This window comes from Chlorocebus sabaeus, chromosome 9 (genome assembly GCF_047675955.1).
Source record: "Chlorocebus sabaeus isolate Y175 chromosome 9, mChlSab1.0.hap1, whole genome shotgun sequence".
Lineage (NCBI taxonomy): Eukaryota > Metazoa > Chordata > Mammalia > Primates > Cercopithecidae > Chlorocebus > Chlorocebus sabaeus.
In genome coordinates this window covers 69689371-69712609 of record NC_132912.1, presented here as the reverse complement: position 1 = coordinate 69712609, position 23239 = coordinate 69689371, and the positions used below count along the sequence as shown (strand labels likewise).

At 53.1% G+C, this 23239-nt stretch overlaps 2 protein-coding genes across 8 annotated transcripts in view; one reads left to right on the top strand and one right to left on the bottom strand.

Moving 5' to 3' along the window:
* Positions 1–3920, top strand: part of ADAMTS14 (ADAM metallopeptidase with thrombospondin type 1 motif 14) — an 87278-nt gene extending 83358 nt beyond the window's left edge. For 3 of the 4 annotated variants that reach the window (XM_007963156.3, XM_038009105.2, XM_007963155.3), the window contains one exon: positions 1825–3920. In XM_007963156.3, coding sequence (XP_007961347.2) covers positions 1825–2318 — 494 coding nt within the window. In that variant the 3' untranslated portion in view covers positions 2319–3920. The remainder of the gene's footprint in view (positions 1–1824) is intronic. The other variant, XM_038009104.2, reaches the window with a different exon arrangement.
* A 7193-nt stretch (positions 3921–11113) lies between these two features.
* TBATA (thymus, brain and testes associated) lies at positions 11114–23239 on the bottom strand. Of its 4 annotated transcripts, XM_038009101.2 has the most exons (11): positions 22231–22244; positions 21679–21914; positions 19468–19617; positions 18434–18510; positions 17637–17732; positions 17044–17226; positions 16222–16282; positions 15055–15136; positions 14087–14231; positions 12391–12443; positions 11114–11337 (listed from the first exon to the last, which is right to left on the bottom strand). In XM_038009101.2, exons 1-11 carry the CDS (start codon positions 22236–22238, stop codon positions 11208–11210), a joined length of 1221 nt encoding a protein of 406 aa, XP_037865029.2. In that variant the 5' UTR covers positions 22239–22244; the 3' UTR covers positions 11114–11207. The 4 variants fall into 4 exon arrangements, with proteins under 4 accessions (XP_037865029.2, XP_007961342.3, XP_037865030.2 ...); XM_007963151.3 differs by lacking the exons at positions 16222–16282; positions 17637–17732; positions 22231–22244 and adding an exon at positions 23199–23239 and having other exon boundaries at positions 11202–11337; positions 17044–17229; positions 18434–18513; XM_038009102.2 differs by lacking the exons at positions 16222–16282; positions 17637–17732; positions 22231–22244 and adding an exon at positions 23199–23239 and having other exon boundaries at positions 11202–11337; positions 18434–18513.

Genomic DNA, 23239 nt, shown 5'->3' with positions numbered 1-23239 from the left:
GAGATCATTTATTCTTTTGCTATAGAAATGTCACCATATTTAGTTACAAGGTGATATCTCAGGCTCCACTGAGGATGTTCTATAATATAAACACAGAATATTAATTTTCTGATCCCCAAAGTTCTGAATTCTGAACTATATCTGGTTTCAAGATTTTCAAACCAGCAATTATAGATCTGAGCTGCCTTTATAGGATTGGTGAGAGAATTGGATGAGAGAATGCATGCACTCCTGTCTGGCTATCAGCTTCCGTAACAATAGGCCTAGCAATTTCTCTCAGCCCCATGATTCAGTTCATCCTCCCATCTTTCCATTCATCCACCCACGGATAAATATTTACTGAGCATCTGCTACGTGCCAGCCTGTAGATTCTTCACCTCTTTCCTAGGTTCCATCTCTCTTTTCTTTCCTCACCCTCCTGAGGACCAGGGTCTGGCAAGATGAGTAGCAGAAAGATCAAAGACCCTAACTCCTAGTTAGAGGACCAGTTGGCTGCAAATTTCTTAACCTCTCTGAGCTTAGTGACCTCATCTGTAAAATAAGGTTCTGACTAGATGTCCTCAAAGGACCTTCTACCTCCCGTCTTCTACTTCTCTGCTCCTAGGCTGAGGTTCCCAATGGGGGAGTCCCTGGGTTTCCTGCCCTTTTCCTTCCCAAAGCTGAAGGACGAGGCCCTGATTCTGGTGCCGGAGATCTGGCGCCATCTAGAGGCCACTGGCTTTCCATTTTTCTCTGCTCTTTCTCTTGTTCCCCTAAGCCTGCCCCTCCACCTGTGTCTCTCTCTTTCCCTCTGTTCCTCCCACTCTTCCCACCTCCCTCTTTCTCTCTCTCTCTCTCTCTCTCTCTCTGGCAAAAAGTAGTAGGAAAAAAAGCTCCTGCCTTCACATTCTGTCTGGAGAAACCTACATGGAGTTATCACAGAAAGGTGTGATATTTTGGGCAAAGCCAACTAGTGTAGTGAGCACTTACCTTTACCAGGTACTTTAAAGATGTTATCTGCAATGTGATTATTCATTGGTAAGGGTCAGCATCAGCCCCATTTTATAGGTGAAGAAACTGAGGCTTGGAGGGTTTAAGTGACTTGCCAAAGGCCCCACACTTTTAAGTGGTAGAGCCTGGATTTGAACTGATATCTGCTTGATTCCAAATTAAGCAGTAGCAGGCTTAATGTCCCCATGTGTGCTGACTGTGGCAGGACGGTCAGTCTGCCTGTCCCAAGCATGAGTTTCCTGGGCTCTAGCCTGACCCTGGCTGGAGTGGGTCAGGCATCTTGGGTTGATTGGGAGGGGCTAGAGTTCCCACTTCTATCCAGAGCAGCTGCAAGTTAGAACCACCTGGTGGTAGGCCACACCCTAGATTGTCCAGTGTGTGGGTGAAGGAGACGGGCATCCCCAAGCATTCCAGTGTGCAGCAAGGCTGAGGGCAAATGGTCAAGGGCCAGGGTTTTCAGATGCACCCACACGTGGAGTCCCCTGGAGGGCTTGTGAAAGCACAGCGCTGAGCCCCAGCCTGAGTTTCTGATGCAGTAGGACTGGGTGGTGCCGGAGGATGTGCATTGCCAGCAAGCTTCCAGGTGACGCTGATGCTGTGTGTGGTGACATCACTTGGAGATCTGCCGCTCTAGAGGATTTTAGTTCCTCTTCCACGTAGTCAGGGCTCACTGTCCTGTCAGGCGGCTCCGTAGCCCACCCTGGGAAAAAGCTTTACAGTGGGTCCAGCAGGGGCAGGGGGTGGAGGGCCGGCAGTCAGTGGGTGAGTGGGAGGCAGGGCCACCTGACTGACAGGCATCCCCACGTTGCTTCCATCCTTGTGCTGTGTGTGCAGCAGAGCCCTGCATGGGAGACAGGTCTGTCTTCTGCCAGATGGAAGTGCTTGATCGCTACTGCTCCATTCCCGGGTACCACCGGCTCTGCTGTGTGTCCTGCATCAAGAAGGCCTTGGGCCCCAACCCTAGCCCAGACCCTGGCCCAACCTCACTGCCCCCCTCCTCCACTCCTGGAAGCCCGTTACCAGGACCCCAGGCCCCTCCAGATGCTGTGGAGCCTCCTGGAAAGCCAACAGGATCAGAGGACCATCAGCATGGCGGAGCCACACAGCTCCCAGGAGCTCTGGATACAAGGTCCCCAGGGACCAAGCACCCCTTTGCCCCTGAGACACTGATCCCTGGAGCATCCTGGAGCACCTCCCCTACCACCCCTGGGGGGCTGCCTTGGGGCTGGACTCAGACACCTACGCCAGTCCCCGAGGATAAAGGGAAGCCCGGAGAAGACCTGAGGTATCCAGGCACCAGTCTCCCTGCTGCCTCCCCCGTGACATGAGCTGTGCCCTGCCATCCCACCGGCACGTTAACACTCTGTGTACTGCCCTGTGACCCCCAGCTCAGAGGACACACACCGCAGGGCAGGCGCAAGCACAGACTTCATTTTAAATCATTCGCCTTCTTCTCGTTTGGGGCTATGATGCTTTTTACCCCACAAAGCGGGGCGGGAGGAAGACAAAGATCAGGGAAAGCCCTAATCGGAGATACCTCAGCAAGCTGCCCCCGGTGGGACTGACCCTCTCAGGGCCCCTGTTGGTCTCCCCTGCCGGGACCAGGGTCAACTATTGCCCCCTCCTCACAGACCCTGGGCCCGGGCAGGTCTGAATCCTGGCTGGTCTGTAGCTGGAAGCTGTCAGGGCTGCCTGCCTTCCGGAACTGTGAGGACACCTGTGGAGGCCCTGCCTATTTGGCCCCTCTCCCCAGAAAGGCAAAGCAGGGCCAGGGGAGGTGGGGGGCTGTTCACAGCCAGGCCCAGAGGAAGGGGGCCTGGGAATGTGGCGTGAGGCTTCCCAGCTGCAGGGCTGGGGCGGGTGGGACACAAGGTGATTGCAGGCCCAGCCCTGGCAGCCGAGAGCTCCATGCAGTTCCACCAGCCCAGGCCAGGCAGCAGAGGCCAGTTTGTCTTTGCTGGCTGGAAGATGGTGCTCATGGCCATCCTCTGGCCCTGCAGATGTCACTTGTGTTACTTCTGGTGACTCCAGATTACAGACTGGCCCTCAATCTCACCCCCAGCCCACCAGAGAAGGGTGCTCAGGACACCCTGGACCCCAACTCCTCAGCATCCAGGGGTTTCAAACTGGTGCTCACCCCCTGGCTCAACCAGGATGGCAACTTCAATGATCACTCTCAGCCTGCAAGGGGACTCTGTGGGACACAGAGGGGACACAATTTCTCAGGCTGTCCCTTCAATCATTGCCCTTCTCCAAAGATCACTACTGCTGGAGTCAGGCATCTTCGTCTCCTACCTGGCTCAAGCTGGGCCAGACAGAGTGTGGTTCTCCCAGGGGTGGTCGGATCCCAGGACTGAGGACCAGAGTCCACTCATAGCCTGGCCCTGGAGATGACAAGGGCCACCCAGGCCAAGTGCCCCAGGGCAGGGTGCCAGCCCCGGCGCAGTGCTGGGGTGGGGAAGACACACTGACCCACGGTGCTGTAAGGGCCTCAGCTGGGCTCAGCTGCTGGCCATGCTACCTCCAAGGGACAGGTAACAGCCTTAGATCCTCTGGCTCTCAGGAAGTGGCAGGGGGTCCCTGGACACCTCCAGGGTCTTGGAGGATGTCTCCTAAATGCCTGCCGGGTGATAGAGGTGCTTCTCACTTCTTCCTTCCCCAAGGCAAGGGGGCTGTTCTGAACCAGGCTGGAGGAACACGAGCAGTGGGTCCCTGGCCTGCAACCCATTTGGAGAGTGGAGGTCCTGGGGGGCTCCCTGCCCTCCCCCTGCTGCCCTCCCCTCCCTGGGATGCTAGGGCACACACGGAGTCGTTCCTGTAAGAACCAACCTGGCCTGTGTTAAACTCTTGTGCCTTGGAAATCCAGATCTTTAAAATTTTATATATTTATTAACATCGTCCTTGGACCCCAAAAAGTTGTGTGTGTGTTTCTTTTTCTCTTTCTGATTTATGGGAAGGGGATAATGAAGCCAGAGCTCGAAGGCTGAGGGCTGGGCTGTAGCAAGAGAACTGGGTGTGGGGGCACAGCTCACTGCGGCTGTCTCCTGTCCCTCCACCTTTCCACCCATGCCCTGCTGCGGCACTGCCAGGTGGGACAAAGGGTTGCCACTGGTTTCTTGGCTACTGAATCTCCTGTTTCCCTGAGGCCCAAGTTGCAGGACAACACTTTATTTCAGGTTAGTACTTCAGGAGAAAAAAAATCTTTTGTGATTCAAATTTGTGAAATTCTCAACCTGTTTAAATGCAACTAGAGGCCAGTGGGGCAGAGTGGCTCATGCCTGTAATCCCAGCACTTTTGGAGGCAGGAGTTCCAGACCAGCCTGAGCAATATAGCAAGACCCCGTTTCAACGAAAAATAAAAAGAACATTAGTCAGGCGTGGTGTTGCACGCCTGTGGTCTCAGCTATTTAGGAGGCTGAAGTGAGAAGATCCCTTGAGCCCAGGAGTTTGAGGCTACACTGAGCTGTGATTGCGCCATGGCACTCCAGCCTGGGTGACAGAGCGTGACCCTGTCTCAAAAACAAAAAAAAGCAACAAGAGGGGCTCTCTAAAGGAATCCTAGCAACCACAGAACAAAGAGATCATCATTGAAAGCAAAATGACTACAACCACTTTTGCCTTCTAAGCAGTGGCAGAATTTGTGTCATGGAGTAAAAAGAATCTACACCGCTGGGCACTGAGAAAAGGTGAAGCCGGCAAAAAGGCCTCCTGTCATTATATGGAGCCTACGCCTCCCCTTAAGGCCAAGGAGAAAATGGTTTGGAGACTCCTACCCCTGTGGGGGTGGGAACACGGAGAGGGCAGCCTCTCCATCCATCTTTGGCTGGGGGCTTTTTAGGATGCAGGTTGTCTAATATGTCTAAGGTTCAATTAAATTTGTGTTGCCATCTCCCCAAACATCTGGAAATGTCCACTCCCCAAATTAAGGGCTTTTTATGGGTCAGGAATTTTGCTTGTTTTGGTGGAAACTGAGAAAATGAAAAGATTCATGGGTAAAGATAGAGGAACACCACCAAGGGCCCTCTTTCCACCACAGCCTCCGAAACATCCCTCACTTCCTGTAGGAGCCCACTGGGAAAGGCCATATGGGAATGGTTTTACCCCTTCCTGCCCTAAACTGTGTCCTGTTTGGAGTCTGGTGGGTGCAGGTGCCAGGGTGCCAGACTGCCTGTCTCTTCCCTGGAGGTGATTCTCCAGGCCGCTCTGACTTCAAGGCTGTATCCACACCTGCCCCATGCTTGGCAGAGCCCTGCCACAGTGACAGCCAGGTACCCAGAGTCTAGCCTATCAGCCCCAACTGGCTTCCAGAGCCCTTGCCCTGGTCTGCCAAGCTTCCTCAAGCCATAGCCAGGGGCCAGCACACCTGTCATTTTGGAGGAAGCCCTCTGAAGTTCCAGCCTCTCCTTGCCCTTGGGGTCAGTAGGGACAGTGCTGCACAGAGTCCTCCTTACCCTCTTGTCCAAAGAGCCTGGGAAGTTCTCACCATGGCTGTCCTCTGTGTCCAGATGGCCTCCTTGAGGTTCCAGCCTATGACTTCATTTGGGCTAGTAAGGCCTGAAAGCTCCTGGTGGGGAAGGGATCAGGGGGATGGCAAGGATTCAGGGAGAGCAGGAGACTTACCTTCCCATCCCTCCAGAGGAGAAGAGGGGCAATTGGAGCCTCGTCATGTTCCTGGAAAATAGACTGGCCTCTGGGCCCTCTCTTGATTTACCCTCCTGGTGAACCTCCAGGCCTTCCACCTGAAATGACACAGCAGGCAGGGGAAGAGACGAAGGCACAGAGCCTGGACCATCTGACCTGGAACTCTGTGGGCTCTTCCAAAGAGCCCCTGCTCCCTACCTGGCTTCAGGAGACTGAAGGCTTGGGGGAAGGTAGGGGTGTGGGGGAGGAGGGAAAGAGCAAGAAGGGGTGGAAATGTAGCTGGGGCAGTCCCAGGGACCCAGCTGCCACGGATTAGAAATCTCTGGGGCCTACACCACAAATCTTCTCCTTTAAAAAATTATGCAAGAAATATATGCTCATTATTGAAAAATTTTACAACCTGAGAAAAAAAAATCTATAATTCTACCTAGCAATAACCACTGTTAATAATTTGGTTATCCATTCCAGATGTGTGCATGTGCAAGATTGTGCGTGTCTACACACACACACACACACACACACACACACACTGGATGGATATTATTAATACTATATGCATACACATCATCTGGGATCTGCTCCCGCTTCTACCACCCCTACAACAATATAATACGAACACCTTTCCACTGTGAACTACGTTGAACTACATCTTTTTTTTTTTTTTTTGAGATGGAGTTTCCCTCTTGTTGCCCAGGCTGGAGTGCAATGGCACGATCTCGGCTCACCGCAACCTCCGCCTCCCAGGTTCAAGCGATTCTCCTGCCTCAGCCTCCCAAATGCCTGGGATTACAGGCAAGCGTCACCATTCCTGGCTAATTTTGTATTTTTAGTAAAGATGGCATTTCTCCATGTTGGTTAGGCTGGTCTTGAACTCCCAACCTCAGGTGATCTGCCCACCTCAGCCTCCCAAAGTTCTGGGATTACAGGCATGAGCCACCATGCCCAGCCACATCTTTTTTAATGACTGCACAGTACCCTACAGTATGGCTAGATGACCATTTATTTAACCAAATCCCCCAGTTCCATAAACTTCCTGTACAGCCTGTGGAACTGTGAGCCAATTAAACCTCTTTTCTTTATGAATTACCCAGTCTCAGTTAGTTCTTTATAGCAAAGTGAGAATGGACTAATACAGAAAATTGGTACCAGAGAAATGAGGCATTGCTATAAAGATAACTGAAAATGTGGAAGCAACTTTGGAACTGGGTAACAGGAAGAGGCTGGAACAGTTTGAAGGAATCAGAAGAAGACTGGAAGATGTGGGAATGTTTGGAACTTTCTAGACACTTGTTGAATGTTGTGACCAAAATGCTGTCAGTGATATGGACAGTGAAATCCAGGCTGAGGAGGTCTCAGATGGAGATGAGAAATTTATTGGGAACTGTAGTAAAGGTCACTCTTGCTAGGCTTTAGCAAAGAGACGGGGAGTATTGTGCCCCTGCTCTAGAAGTCTGTGGAACTTTGAACTTGAGATAGATGATTTAGGATATCTGGTGGGAGAAATTTCTAAGCAGCAGTGTTCCAGAGGTGTGCTGGCTACTTCTAACAGCATATACTCATATGCATTCACCAATATATGGTCTGAAATTGGAACTTACATTTAAAAGGAAAGCAGAGCATAGCAGTTTGAAAAATTTGTAACCTGACCATGTGGTAGAAAGACCCACTTTCTTGGGAAAAATTCAAGCCAGCTGCAGAAATTTGCATAAGTAGAGAAGCCAAATGTTAATAGCCAAGACAATGGGGAAGATGTGTCGAGGGAGTTTCAGAGGCCTTCATGGCAGTCCCTCCCATCATAGGCCCAGAGGCTTAGGAGGTAAAATGGTTTCATGGGCTAGGCCAAGGGCCCCACTGCCTTGTGCAGCATCAGGACATGGCACCCTGAGTCCCAGTCACTCCAGCTCCAACCATGACTAAGGTCCCCAAATACATCTTAGGCTGCTGCTCCAGTGGGTGCAAGCCATAAGAAGCCTTGGTGGCTTTCATGTGGTATTGGCCCAGCAGGTGCACAGAGGGCAAGAGTTGAGGCTTGGGAGTCTCTGCCTAGATTTAAGAGGATGTATGGAAATGCCTGGATGTCCAGGCAGAAGTCTGCTGCAGGGGCAGAGCCCTCATGGATAACCTGTACTAGGGCAGTGCAGAGGGGAAATATGGTATTGGAGTCCCCACACAGAGTCCTTACTGGGGCACTGCCTAGTGGAGCTGTGAGAAGAGGGCACCGTCCCCCAGACCCCAGAATGGTAGATTCACTGATGGCTTGTGCCACGTGGCTGGAAAAGCTGCAGGCACTCAATGCCAGCCTGTGAAAACAGCCAAGTGGGCTGTACCTGGCAGAACCACAGGGGTGGATCTGCCCAATGACTTAGAAGCCCACTTCTTGTCTCAGTGTAGCCTAAATGTGAGACATGGAGTCAAGGGAGATTATTTTGGAGTTCTAAGATTTAATGACTGCCCTTCTGGGTTTCCGACTTGCATGGAGGCCTGTGCCTCTTGACCAATTTCTCCCATTTGGAATGGAAGCATTTAGCCACTACCTGTACTTCCATTGTATCTTGGAAGTAACTAACTCACTTTTGATTTTACAGGCTCATAGGAGGGAAATTCTAACATATACTACAAGATGGCTGAATAGTGAGGACATTATACTAAATGAAATCAGCCAGTCACAGAAGGACAAATACTGTATGATTCTACTTAAGTGAGGTACCTAGAGCAGTCAATTCCATAGAGACAGAGCATAAAATGGTGTTGCCAGGAACTGGCAGAGGAGAGAATGGGGAGTTATTGTTTAATGGGCATAGTGTTAGCTTTGCAAGATGAAGAGTTCTGTGGACAGATGGGAGTGATGGTGGCACAGTGATGTGAATGTACTTAATGTCACTGAACTGTGTATTTTAAAATGGTTACGATGGTAAATTTTATGTAGAAAAATACACATAAAAACCAACTATTGGATGGAGAAGGAATTTCATTGCTTCACTTATGGGGAAGGGTGGAGAAGAATCAGGAGCCTTGAGTGTGGCTATATCCAGGACTTTGTCCCCATGGTTCAATGATGGAATCTTCTGAAACTCCAACCTTCCTTCCCCCACAAAAAACATTTCCAAGGACAGAATGTGATTGGCCCAGCTTGGGTTACATGCTTATCCTACCCCTGACCAGTCCTGTTGATACAGGAGGTAGAAAGAAATTATTTAGGCTGATAGTGAGGGCAAAAGAGTCCTCGGCAGAGCTTCCCTTTTAACAAAAAACAGCCCAATAAATTTTTTTTTCTAACAAAGAGCAGCCTGAAAAATCAAGCTGCAAGCATAGATAAGCAAGCTGGAAGCTTATACAGGGGAATGCTGGCAGCTGTGCCAATAGAAAAGGACTACCTGGGAGCCAGGCATGTCCAACATGGAGGCTCCATCTTCCCTTTTTTTTGTTATTGTGTACAGTAAAGGAAAGGGCAACATGGCACAGGCCAGGCAGAGTCCTGTGTAATAAAAGATTAGGGTGAGGGTGGCCAGAAATTATCACCTTATGCAAGTAGCACACCTAGCCCTAACCAGTTTTTCGTGCCCTATGCAAAGGCACACATGGTCCAACTAATCTTTCCCACTCTGTGTAAATCAGACACCGCCTCCTCAACCTCATCTATAAACCCCCCTGCATTTCACCATGGAACAAGCAACCCATTTCTCTGGGACCCCTGTCTGCAGCAGAGAGCTCTTCTCTTCCTTTCACCTACTTCCACTCTTAACCTCATTCTTTGTGTGTCCGTGTCCTTGATTTCCTTGGCTGTGAGACAACAAACCTTAGGAATCACCCTAGACAATGAGGTTGCTTCATTGTGCAAAGGGATGGGGGGTTCTGGTTGGACAGTGCTAGGTTTCACATTCCTGGATAGCCAAGAACAAGGGCTACCTCCATGGCTAAGGAGACGGGGTCCCAAGAAGGACCTAGAGCCTTCAGAGAAAAGATGAAAGGGAAAATCTGTCTCCATACTTCAGGGAGAGAATCAGGGGAAAGGGAGAAGAGAAATTCCAGGGCCTGGAGACACAGAAAACTTAGGAGTGACCAGGAAGTGGCCATGGCATCCTGACCCCAATGAGAAATCACTCGGATACCCAAGAGGACAGGGAGCACCTTGAGGAGCAGGGCCTAGAGACTCTCCTGAACATGGCCACAACATTCTTACATGTGCTGCCACTGGGGAGACAACCCCGGTGGAAGAGGGGTGAGGGCCTTTAAAAACAGGGTGGCTTAATGTTGAATGTGAAGCTGTTTACTTAACAGCAAATCCGTATCCATCCACTAATCTTGATTGAAGCCTGCTGCACAGAAAACTTTTGTGTGAATGGAGTATTTGGGAAAACCCAGAGGTACGGAATCCATCTGAGTGAATGTAAGGTAGGGTAGTGTTGCAAGAATAGAATGGAGCCACAATCCATGGAACTAAGTCCACTTACTTCATGATCTAAGCCAGTAAAATAACAACTCAGAGCCACAGAGGACCATGACCTTGTAAATCCTCAATGCCTCCTCCCACCCCAATTTTCCAGGGAATTTGCAGAAATGTCATGGAAGACATTTGGACTTCCCAGAGAGTCTTCTCTAGATCTTATGATTTCGGAAATGTAACCACAGCTTTTGGCTAGGATGGGTAAGGCAGTAGAATACAGTTTGGTTTGGTTTTGAATTCTGAGACGGAGTCTTGCTCTGTTGCCCAAGCTGGAGTGCACTGGCATGATCTTGGCTCACTGCAACCTCTGTCACTCAGGTTCAAGTGATTCTCCTGCCTCAGCCTCCTGAGTAGCTGGGATTACAAGCATCTACTACCATGCCTGGATACTTTTTGTATTTTTAGTAGAGATGGTGTTTCGCCATGTTGGTCAGGTTTATCTTGAACTGCTGACTTCTGGTGATCCGCCCACCTCAGCCTCCCAAAGTCCTGGGATTATAGGCATGAGCCACCACACCCAGCCAGAATGCAGTTTTTAGGAGCAGGGATTCTGGAGCCAGATATCCAGGCTTTGGATCCTGGCTCTGCCACTAGTTAACTGTAGGACTTCGGACAAGTTGTTTGACCTGTGTGTGTGTAGATATGTACTGCATATAAAGCACATATGTGCTCATCACCAGCTTTTACCTAAGTCGCTGCCTCTGTGGCCAGCACACACAAAAACAGAAACTCAATAATTGGCAACAGTGATCATTCTAAGGAGGCCTGCATGTTCCCTGACCTCTGCTCTATCCTACCCAGAGTCCTGTGTGTCTTAGCTCCAGGAGGGGCAGAACCCCTTTCTCAGGGTGCCCCAACTGCCATCTGCCCTTCAGTTCTCTAGAACATAAAAGAACCAGGGAAGCCCCAAGTGGAGGTAGCACTTGGGCTTTCCCATGGGAGTGGGGAGTGGGGATGGTTCTGTGCAGCCCATCTCTCTCCTGGAATCAGTGACCCCAAGCACAGGCCTCCCACTGCTAGGAAAGCAGAACTGTCCTTTCCCAGGGAAGACAGGTTTTATTCAGTAGACTTTTCATGGTAGGGAATCAGGTACTGCTATGAAGGTGGTGGAGACAGAAACACCCCTGAACCCTTAGGGCTTCTCTTGAGCAAGACAGGGGAAGGTGTTAGGGCTCCTCAGCTCTCTACCCTTGGCTTCGATGTCTTCTCCTCTGTGTTCTGGCTTCAATGCATCCGGAGGACTTGAGCTTCTCCAATGTACTCTAGTGGGAGGAGAGACAGCAGGCAGGAGAGGACCGGGAAGGCGGGGCCCCCGCCTGGGAGCTGCAGGTGGATGTGTGGATGTGTGAGTGCTGAGGGGGAAGGCCTGAGTCATGCCCAGCTTCTGCTCTCAGCTCTGCTGGTGACTGAGGAGGGAATTCAACCTGAGAGGAATGGAGCGAATGGAATCCAACCTCTCTTCTTTCAACATCCAAGTAGCAAATATCAATGAGATGCCTACTCTGTGCCTCTCTGCCAGGCACTCTGGACTCTTGATGGTCTAATCAGGGAGAATAATATACATTGAGGATGTGTTTCCTCTTCTCTCCCCTCCAGCCTGCTGCCACCTCTGCCCTCCACTCTAGTCTAAGGCACTGGGATGACTGCAGCAGCCTCTCCTGGTCTCCCTCACCTATTCTTGTCCCCCATAGTCCATGCTGCACACAGTAGCCAGAGGGGGCAAGCGCAGCCTGCTCATAACTCTTATGCACCCATGCATACACCTGGCCTTTACCGCAGGCCAGCTCCTCCCACCTGTCTCATCCCTTCCTTACCACTGTCCCTCACCCAGAAGGCCCCAGCCACCATGGTCTGCTTGCTTTTCCACCAGCACACCAAGAGATGGGAGCTTTGCTGGTTGGCTCTTCCTAGACTTGGGTAGAGCTGTATCTTTCCTGCCGTTCAGCTCTAGGAGCCCTCTCCCCACCTGCCAGTCTGTCTTACTACTGACCACAGAGCTCTGTTATTCTCCTTACAGTATCTGTCGCCACTCCTCCCCAGGTGTTTTGTTGTCTGTACTCCTCCTTGCTGGGATGTAAGTTCCGTGACAGCAGGAACTTGTCTGAATTCTTCTTCAATGATCCCCAGAGCTCAGCACATCGTGGGTGCTCAATGAATATTTGTTAATGAATGAATATGAATAAGTGAATGAATAGATGAAATGAGCAGCTTCCCTGGGCAGGGACTCATCTCCAAGTTGACTGGAATCCCCTGGGAAATCCAGCCAGAGTGTGCCTTGGTGAGCCCCCCGAATGACCCACTACTTGGAATCTTACCTGGTTTTTCGTTTTTTGAAAAAGGTGACATCTTCGTTTTCTTCGGGGATTGACTGTGACCAAATACAAAGAAGGGGCTGGGAAGGTCATGCTGGAAACCTGACCCCACAGGTGGTAGGGGAGACGGGGAGGTGGGGAAGGTGGTGCAGGTGCAGTCAGCTGTCTGCTCCAGGGAGAGGCAATAGTCACCCCTCCTGGAGGACCAGAAAACATCTGTCCCTGGCTAACACCCAGGTGGCCTTCCTGTGTCACCCCAGGCCAGACCCAGACAACTGCGGCCCTGCTGTCTGCAGTTAGTTCTACTGGGAAGCAAGGCCCTCCTGTCCCTGGAGCAACAAGGCATGGATTCTGCACCAGCTCTTCCCCTAGCCCACTCACTCGCTCCACTGGTTTCCTTGTGGACTTCCCTTTGAACGGGCAAGACAAGAACCCTGCGTCTCGAATGAATTAAAAGTATGAAAGATGCTCTTCTGTCTTGTATTGGGCTTTACATCTCCCCCTGCCTCTTTATGGGCCTGATGTTATTTTCCCTCCCTACAACTCTGGGAGGGGGCTTTTGAGAGATGGATGAAGCTGACGATCGCAGCCGGGAGGTGGTTTGCCCAAGGTCGCAGTGGAGCCTGTCTTCCTCACTATGCCGTTCCTCCTCTGCTCTCTCAGAGTGGAAGGGAACGCCAAGTCCAAGGCCATGCAAGAACCCATGCCTTCAAGAAAGCTCAGTCCACCCCTACCCTTGCTTCTTCTCAGCAAGCCCAACCATGCTCCAGACACCCCAAACTTGGCATTCCCCAATTGTATACCTTCTTGACTTCTATGCCTTCGCCCTGGCTGGTCCCACCTCCCAGGATGACCTTTTCCCACGCTTTCATTTACTCAGTCAAATCCTACCCCTCCTATCAGTGTTTCCCAAACTCTGTTGGAAACACTCAGGTGACTGTTGAAAATACAGGCCCCCCTGCTTCACCCCGGCCTGCTACGTTAGAATCTTTAGGGGTCTGCATTTTTAACAAGCTCCCAGGGCGACTCTGAGTGCTGCTGGCCTTGGGAATCAGTCGGGTTCGAGTCTGAATCCCAGCCCTTCTGCTGACCAGTCAGGTTACTTTGGGAAGGCCATTCTATTGTTCCTGAGCCTCAGTTTTCCCATCTGTAAAATGGAGCTAATACTGCCTCAGTGGGTTGTTGGATGGACTAGAAAAATGTGGAACACCCAGCGGTGTCAGGCAAACTTATTGCTGCTCATTGTGGTCTTGCTGACTCTCAGGCTCCACTCACCTGCTTTGTGAGGCCTCCCCCAGTTTGTAATTAATCTTTCTCTTCCAGCCACCATGGCACTTAGTACTAATATAAAAGCACTGCCTTGTGTTAGCATTTTGTCTCCACTCATGTCTTCCCATAGACCAAAGAGCTTCTGAAGGGCTAGGTGTGGCTAGATCAGCCCTATCTGGTTAAAACTGACACTAGTGGCCCCCTCTGGGTCTCCCCACCCCTGGCAGTTTGTGGGCTGGTCTGGCTGTGTCGGCCTTGAAGTGGCTTGGGCAGCACTGGAAGGTCCCTGGGGGAGGGACTGAGCCTCTGCCTCCAGGACAAACTGTCAGCCCAGGCCCTGGCCAGCGCCAGGCTCCCTTCTCCAGGTCCCACTGGCCTCACCTGGGAGGACAGAAGGCTGCAGAAGGGCAGGGGCACGGTGGGGGCCCACCTGCAGGGTGGCTTTTGCTTCTCTTGAGGAGGTTGGTGCACATCTTGGAGCTGGTTTAGGAGCTTTTCTGTAGGGATGGAGACTAGGGGCTGGGGAAGGAGCTGAGCCACTGCTGTTTGCAGGAGTCCCAGAGCAAGGTCTTTTTCTGAAAGCACAACCCGGGGACAGAGTCCTCAGCCCCCAGCCCCCTTCTTGCCCCTGTGGTGGGGCCAGAAGCAGGGCCTCCATCCAGGGCAGCTTTCTCTAAGCATCCCAGCTTCTGCCCTCGGGTCCCCTCGGAGAGCTCCCCCTTCTCCCCTGGCCCGTGTGTGCAGAGCCCCTAGCCCTTTCATATCCCTGTCCTGCCACATAAGGATGTGTATGCCTTGTCCTCGGCCCTAGCTGGCCCTCCTGCCCACCATATCCCTGGGCCCACGCTGGGAAGTCTACTGGGGACGTGCTTTCCTCCTCCTTCTTCTCCTGCACTCTCCTGCCCAGGAAGTCTTCTCCAATTAGCTTCCTGGTTCTCATCACTCCTCACCCTTCTACTCAGATGCACCCCCCACCCACTGTCCCAGTGTGTCCATGTGTGTATTCGTGTGTTTATGTGTATACACGTGTGTAGCCCTATGTGTGTGCACTTGCACCCGTATGTATGGGTCTCCCACTGCAATGTGTGAGGGGCTGTGTCTGCTAAGTACAGTCTTTGGATTTTTTCCTCCCCGGTGTCTAGGCCTGGGGTCAGCGTGTAAGAGGAGCTGAGGTAAGCAGCAGGGGTAAGGAAATCCTGCTGAGGAATTGGGGAGGAGGAAGCAGAGATGCTGTCCAGCTGGGAAGGGTTAGTTTGGGGCTAACCAACTAGAGAAGGCTCCGTGGAAGGCCCCCTCCAGGGTAGGAGCTGAGTGACATTTGAGTACTGCAGAACCAGAGATCAAGGGCAGGACCTTGGCAGCCTCCACTGAGACAGCACTTCGGGGCTGTGTCCTCACCCTTGGGCGGAGCGTAGAGCAGCCAGAACTGGATCGCGCTTAGCGAGTCTGTTTCCAGGATCTGACACAGGAGCTCCAGGACCTGTGGGCAGGAGGCCAGCACATTCCAGCCAGGAGTACAGGCACGGAGTACAGGCACATGTAGGTTTGGAGGGCACCAAGGGGACCCTTCCCCCAAAGTGGGCTCTCAGAGGTGTCTGCTGGGCTAAACTTGCTCCCACGAGGTCCATGCCTTTCCTCCACATTGGCCTTTGCACTTAACAGAGGGCTTTCTCTCATGACTTAACAGAGGGCTTTCTCTCACGACTTAACAGAGGGCTTTTCTGTCCAGGTTAAGAATCTTCCTCCTGGACAGGTGGAGAATCCGAGGCCCTGAGAGGGGATGCTAGCAGGAAGCTGGTGGTAGAACGCGGCCTCAGCGGAAGGCTCTGTGGACCCCACATCCCTGAAGCCTGCTTGGCTGGTTATTCCCTAGGGCCCCTCACTGGGAAGCCCAAGGTCAGAGCTGGCCAGTCAGCTCCTCAGAGACACACCAAATCCTACATGCCCAGGGCCTTGGTGTGGGGATTTCAGGAACCCTACGGTATGCCACACCCCAAAAGTCCCAGAGTCTGGGGATGTTGGAAAAGGGGTGGGGGAAGCCCAGAGAGCAGCCTGAGGGGCAGCACAGGCCAGTTCTGCAAACTGCTCAGCACCGGGCTCCCTCCCGCAGAGCTGTGGGCATGCTTGGCTCCTTGCTGCATCCTCAGCCTTTGACATCTTTGCTACCTCTGGGCTCATTTTCCCCTGCGTTCCCCAGTCAGTTAGCATCAGGAAAAGATCCAGCTCTGTCTCGGATGGGCTATGGGGGCTTCCTAGGCCAGACTGCTGCTGTTGGCTGTAGCTATGGAAAGCTGGAGTTGGGGCCCGAGGTGAAAGGTGGAAGCCCTGGAGTCCTAGGAAAGTGAGGCCCCCTCAGCTCTTGGTGGTCAGTCATCCCAGGACCTGGAGGGGCCTGTTGGTCCCCAGCAGGTTGGCCTCATCCTCAGCAGAGCGGAATCAGAGCTGGGCCTCTCTCCAGGCCTCTGCCTGCTTAGGGGCCCACCCTCGCCCCCAGATGCCCACCCGCCGTGCTAACCCACCCTGACCTGCTCCTGTGCCCTTCTCCATTCTTCGTATCCAACTTACCTGCCCTGTGCCCCCTCCCCACAGGACCCGAGAACCTAATTCCAGGCAAGGTGAGGATGCCCTATGGTGGAGAAAGCACCTCAGTCCTGGCTATGCTGCTCCGTCTCAGGGGACCTGGCCCATGGACTATCACTTGGCAGGGCCTCAGCCTCCCCATCCGTGGCATGGGGGTGCCAGGCCCTGTCTGCTCTATCCACTTTGCTGCACTGTGGCAAGGTTTCAGAGGGAGTGTGTGCCTGACAGCGCTGGTCACAACGAAGGTGGCAGGATGCTGGCCCCACCTCTGGCCTTTCTTGGAGGACATCCATGCATTTTCACAGGGACCTCTGCTGCCTTCACCCACTGGGATGAGGCATGGACTCATCTCAGGCCTTGCTGGGGAAACATGAGCATGGTGGGCTCTGTGCTCACTGAAGCGCAAGCCAGGCCCCTCTCTGAGTGTGGACACTAGGCTGGGCCTAGCCGTGCAGGCTGTGGGGTGTGGCCTGCTGTGGTGGGCAGGACCTCCTTCTTCAACCCACCATTGCAGCTCCCTTCACTAACTCAGCAAATGCCACAGCAGGAAGGGACCCTTGATAACAATGCGTTCATGCTTCCAGTGGCTAGATCACAGAACTAGGGCCCAGGGAAGGGCAAGGACTCACATGGAAACCTAGAGGCAGCAGAGGGTCATAGCCCTGGCTGCAGGCTCCCCAGGGCTGGAGTTTTCTGGTCTTAACAGTCCTAGGCATCAGTATCCCTGGGAGGGGCCTTGCCCTAAAGCGGTTTGTAGGACTCCTAATGTGGAGAGCCAGGAGCCTGGGAGCAGAACTGGATCCTCACCAGCAGCTCCTGATCCTGAAGGGGGAAGGCCTGGACTCCCTCATCTCTGCTGGACGACTGACTCTGCTGGCCCTGGTGGGATCTGCGGCGGCCAACAGCCCGAGTGGAAGTGGGGATGAGCCTCCCAGTCTCCGCTGAGTACTTTGCGCCCTGCTCCCGCAGAGGCTCCTCCTTCTCCTCCTTCTGCTGGGACAAAAGTGGCCAGAGACTCCAGGCAGTCAGCAAGAGGGGAGGAAGAGGGCCAACGGGAAGAGAGGAGCAGGATGCCAGGTCACAATCCCAGGGCACTTTGCCCCCCAAATCCCAGCATCACAGCATTGCCAGGGTCCTAGGGTATCATCCAGCTCCGCCACTCACTCCCTGCCACCTGCCTTAGACCCTCTCCTTAGGCATCCCCAGCCCACTCTCTGGCAGCCGGCCCTTCCACTATCAGCTATCATGCTCAAACTAGCAAAAGCTCTTCCTCCTGAACTCAGTAAAAATGAGAACAGGTGGTTCTCATTCTTCCTCCCAGGCAGATCCTCCCTGCTGCTCCTGCCTATAGCCATCAGAGATTTGAAAACAGCATCCTGCACCAAGGGCTCACCGCCTACCTTAATTCCCAGCTCAGCTGCCCCCAGGTCTGTCCCAGAGAGGCCTGGGGCCTGGGGACTCCTGCTCTTGCAATTCCAGTTAAGACTGGTAGTATCCTTCCCCCCATTTTAAAGATAGGAACACAGAGATGCAGACAGCTTAGCTGAGTTGTCCTGAGTGCTGCAGTGAGTTAGCTGTGAGCAGGAATGAGAAGCCGGGCCTCTGCCTGCCCACTCTGGTTGCCCAAGACAAGGGGCAGGACCAGACTGTCCTAAGAACAATTCCAGTCACCTTCGAGCTGCCTCTCAGGTGAGTTTACTGTTTTATCATCAAATGGCACCCATGGGGTCACCTCTATCATGTTTGAAAACCTTCTGAGATTCTCTGCTCCTTACGTGATTAGATACGAAAAAGTTTGGAGATTAAGAACAAGCTGCTCCTCCCTACATTCAAACTCTGCACCCCCCACCACCTTTCCCATTGCTGCCCACTTACAGCCTGGTTTCTGACGGTGCCCTGCATCTGCTAGCTTTTGAGCTGCTGTGCTAGGTGCCTCTGCTCGGAACTCCTCAGTCCCCTTGTGAACATCTCACTTAGATATCGCAGGCCCCCAAGTGCTGCCTGTCCTAAAACCCCTGCTTGGATTTCTCCACCTAGGTGTGCTCTCTCCCTCACTGTGACCTTTCCCCGATGTTTGTAAGAATCAGTGCCCCCTACCCCACCTCTGGTAGGCTGAACTGACTCGGGAGGGATCTCCTTACTCAGAGAAGGATCCGTTTCACCTCTTCCCAGACTAGCTCCTATGTTCCGCACCCACCTCTTTCTTCTTCAGCTCATCCTCCTTGGCGAAGAAGGCCACCCGGGAAGCCAGGTCCTTCAACTCCTTCTTCCAGGCTTCTGGGAGGAGGGGACAAGGTCCTGCCAATGGAAGTCAGGGGCCCTCCTCCCCTCCCTGTGCCACCAGGCCTTGGTAGAGGAGTCTGCTCTCCTTCCTGGCCTCCCTGCCTGGATCTTAAAGGGAAAGGGGCAGGCGGTGCCCTGGAGGGAGAAGGCTCTGGATTCACACCATGGGTGGTGGTTGTGGCAGTGGGTGGGGTGCGGGGGTGGGGCGTTGCTTTCCTTCTAGCAAGGGCTGATGTGGATGTCCTAGCCTGTGCATTTCTAGAGGATGCTGGAGAACATTTGGTTACCTGTGCCAAGATGCACATGGTTTCATCTAGCTTGGTCTCTTTTAGGTCCCTGAGGCCAAGACTGAAGCTGAGGAGATACGAACGGGCCTGTTACTAAGAAATCGTACTAATCCCTGGAGAGGGTGGCAAAGAGAGCCTCAGCCAGCCTTCCAAGTCTGTCTGCCCTGCACCGGCAGCCCTAGTCCCTTCTCTAGGATCTCTCCCCTGTCCCCACCAAACTGGCTTCCAGTACCTCAGTCAAGGAAAGGATAACGCTGGGCAGAGCGGAAACCTCTGGAACGCCAAGCCAGCACTGTGGCTGATCGTTCTGGTTGGCGAATGCCTGAGCACACCAGTTACTAAATATTTTCTATAGCATTCTGGCCTACAGCTGCCAGTCACACGACTGCAGGCTCAACATCTGCTTGCCCTCTGCGTGTTATTACTCCTCAAGCACCTCAAATCCAAGCAGGGGTGCATTTCTGCTGGCTAGGACTTGCTGGGTGGGGAGTAATGCAGAGATTAGACTGTCCAAGGAAAGGGGAGAAAAAGTGGGTTCCCTCAACAGACCTCACTGACCTAAGAGCGATGGCCCTTTCCTTCTGGGCACCCACCCAAGGGAGGCAGCCTTGGGGGGAGGCATGAGCCCCAGGGTAGAGGGACGTATGGTCCAAGTACCCACCAGAAGAAAGCTGGGGGTTCCGATTAGACTGTGGGTCTCCAATGGGAGCAGAGATGGTTGGCATCCCCATTTGACAGCCGGAAAAGACAGTTGACTCAGGCAAGGGGGCTGGAGAGTCCCTGACGACACAAACAGGCTTCCCGGTGAGATCTGCAAAGGGTTAGAGGCTGTGGGAAGGGAGGCTTAGGTGGACCTTAAGAGCTCCAGGAGGCTGGGAAGAGGCTGAAGGGCAGGGTGATTCCAGCTCCACCTCTTCCAGTAACCACAGGCTGATAGATTATCAGAGCTGGGAGAGCCTTGCAACCACCTAGACCAGAGACCACCTTACCCACAGGGGGAACTTAGAATGGACAGGGGAAGGGCCTGTTCAGGGCCACACTGTGAGTTGGGCAGAGGTGAGACAAGAACTTAGGCTTCCTGGGCCTCTAGTCCCGAGGATCTTCTGATTTCCTATGACAGGGCAACAAACTGCTGATGTGAGTACACAGGGGTAGGTAGGCAGCTTAAAGATGAGAATGCTGGGGCAAGGGCATTAAGTCACAGTTCGTGATGGGCGAGGCCCGGGCTCACATCACAGGGAAAGAGATTGAGCCACACCCTCTACAGAAAACTGCTATCAGTCAGCCTGTGCAAGGCTGCATGCAGGGCAGCCTGGAGGTAGTGGGGGCCGTTTACACGTGAGGACCCTTCTGGCTAACCCTGGGTGATTATTATATCAGTATTGATAGTGAGGCTTGAAGACCGGCCTGGTGAGGACCTAGCAGGGCTGCTCTCCCCTCCCTGAAACACTTCCCTTTTGGTGCCAGGACCCCTCGCTCTTGTTCCGGCTCTCTACCTCTCCTCATCTCCTCTGCTGACTTCTCATCTTCTCAACCTCTTAATCTTGGGGTCCCCAGGGACCTGTCCCCAGGTTTTTCTCTCCTATACCTACATGGACTCCTTGGTGATCCTACCCAGGCCCGCCACTTAAAACACCCCCTCTCGAATGGCTCTCACGTCTGTGTCTCTGCCCTGAACTCCAGATCCGACTGCACCCCTGCACCTCCACCTGGAGGTCTAGAAAGCATCTCACGTCAACCATCTCCCACATCCAAGACCAAACCCCTGACTCCCTGCCACCCTGCAGTGGTCCTTCTGCACATTTCCCTGTCTCAGTCAATGAACTCCAGTTTCCCAGGTGCTCAGGCCAAAAATCTAAGTCGGTTTTGCCTCTTCTCTTCCTCTCACACTCCACTTTTAATCAATTGCCGAGTCCTGCTGACTTTACCTTCCACGTATCTCCAGAATAGAGCCATGGAATCTTCCACTTCTAGCCCCTGGTCCAAGCCACAGTTAAGACAGAGGCCAGGATGACCTTGCTATAACATCTCACTTCCGTGCTCTCAGCCTTCCAAGGGCTACAGTTGATTCAGGAAGGTGGCTTAATGGTGACAATAGTGGCCCAAATGCCTAGCTGACTTGGGCCCACTGTCTCCCTGATGCCTTCTCCGTTCTCCTCTCCTACTTTACTCCAGCCAGACCAGCTCCTGCTTCCTTGCTGCTGCTCCAACAGAGTGGGAGCACTCTTGCCTTCCGGCCTTTGTTTTTGCTGATATACCTGCCTGAGACATCCTTCCCCCTGCTGTGTGCACAGTTCCTACGTAGTTCTTCGCTCAAATGTCTTGTTAATGGCCATGTCTTCTGTGACCACCTTTTAAAAACAGCAATCTTCCTACTGCAGCCTGGACACTTGACACCTTCCCCATCTCCCATCCCTCCCCACTGGAGGTCAGTCCAGGAGGGCGGCCACCATGTCTGTCTTGTTCACTGTTGTATCCCCAAGGCCTAGAAAAGTGCCTAGCCCGTAGTTCACACTCAAGAAATATTTGATGGCTGGCTGGGTGGCTGAGTGGCTGACATGGCCTAAGTTAGAGGACTTAGAGAACAGAGCACTGCTCCAGGACAGAACTTATCCCTTTCTCTGATTTGTAAAATGGGAGAACCCAGCAGTCAGGGGAATCCTGTAGGGAACCTGTCACCCACCCTTGGAGGGCTTCTCTCCTGCCCACCAAGTGCAGTCCTGGCTGGGTTCTTGGCAGCCCTGGGATGCTGGCCCCCATCCTCTCTGGGCCCCAGCCTGGAAGCAGGCTCTGCCATCAATTCTTCCTTCCCAGTTCTCAAGACCAATTTGTGATACTCCCTCTGTTTCCACCCCAACCAGCTGGGCCCTACCTTGGATGTGGGTCACATGCTGAGGGTGTGGGTGGTGCCGGGAGAAGAAGGAGTGGTGACTGAGGCGTCCAAAGCAGTAGGTGCCAGGAGTTTGGGGCTTGGGGGTCCTCAATGCCTGGCGGATCCGCTCGAAATCCACAATCCCTGGGATCACCAGTTCTTTCTGTGGCCCACTGTCCCTGGGGCTCCTTGGCTTGCGTCCTGACTTCTTCTCGGGTTTCAGCTTAGCCTTTGGACTGAAGGAGGAGGTTTCAGGAGAAGCTAATGGAGCCTCCTCTGGCAGTGGGCCCACCTGGGCTCAGAGCTCAGTGCTTATGACAGAGCCCCTTCCTAAGGAGCTCTGAAATCTGGTTTCCTGGGTTTCACCACCACCCCCATAGCACCAAAAGCTAGGCCTCCCCTAGAGTCCTTTCCCAACTGGTACAATCCTGTCCTGGTTAGTCTTCCTTATCAGGGAGCTAGCATCCATTTGAGGGAACTCAGACTCTTCCAGCACCCCAGTTTTTTCCCAGAGACCATATCTGAAACCAGAAAGAGAAGCTGCAGACCCACCTACTCATCAAAATACCCAGGATGGAGCAAAGTCACCTTATATACATCCCTGGAGATGGGGCTGGTCCCAGCAAGGGCCTCCCCCAAGCCAGGCTATGGACAGCCCAGAGGCCAGCTATAGGCTGTCATCCTCCCCCACACACTCAGGAGCGGCCTTGGCTCAGACTCAGCGTCCAGAAGCCAGAGCTGAAGCTTAGGCCAGACCAGACCAGCAAGTTCTGTTCCCATGGGGGTCCCTCCTAGGAAAGGAAGAGATGATGCAGCAGCTACTGGGGCTGCGACGCTGAGGGAAGCTTCAAGCTCTGTTTTGCTTTGCTGGAGACGAGTCAGTTCGGGTCCTCTGTCCTCTACCCCACACCCCTCCCCTTCCTGAGGATGCTGTGCATCTGCTCTTGGAGGAAGGTCAACATCAGCAAAGGTGGCCCACTCCCCACTGGAGGCCTGCTGGGACCACCTGCCTGATCGCTGTCTGCATGCCCTTCTCATGGTGGCCCTGGCTGAAGGGAGTCCTTTTGGAGTACAGATGGACTCTGGATGTGCTAAGCAAGGTGTGCTGCCCCTGGACCCTCTGAGGACTCCACTGACCTGGCCCCTGAGTTTCCTGTTCCATTCTCCATTTGCCTCTAAGGGATCTGGGGCTTAAAGAAATAAAGCAAACCTTCTCTGAAAGTTGCAGTTAGCTGTCCTCTTCTACCCCCAAGTGACAGAGGAAATCACCTGCTGAGAACCCCTGGAACTCCTCTGCTCAGTGCTTCTGGCCCCTGCCCAGGAGGGGCAAAGCCCATTACCTGGGCTAACTTGGGCCTGAGGATCCATTGGGTGGTCTGGCTGACTGGCAGCAGCAGTTCAGTAAGAACCACCTCTCTTGGACTCCTAATCTGTTGAGATCCCCCAAGGCCACCTTTGTCTTCCACCCTGCCCTACCCCAAGCCCTCCTCAGTCAGCAGGGTGGGCATTTGGAGCCTCACCTCATCAGTGGATATTCAGCCAATTGAACATCTGTAGCCAT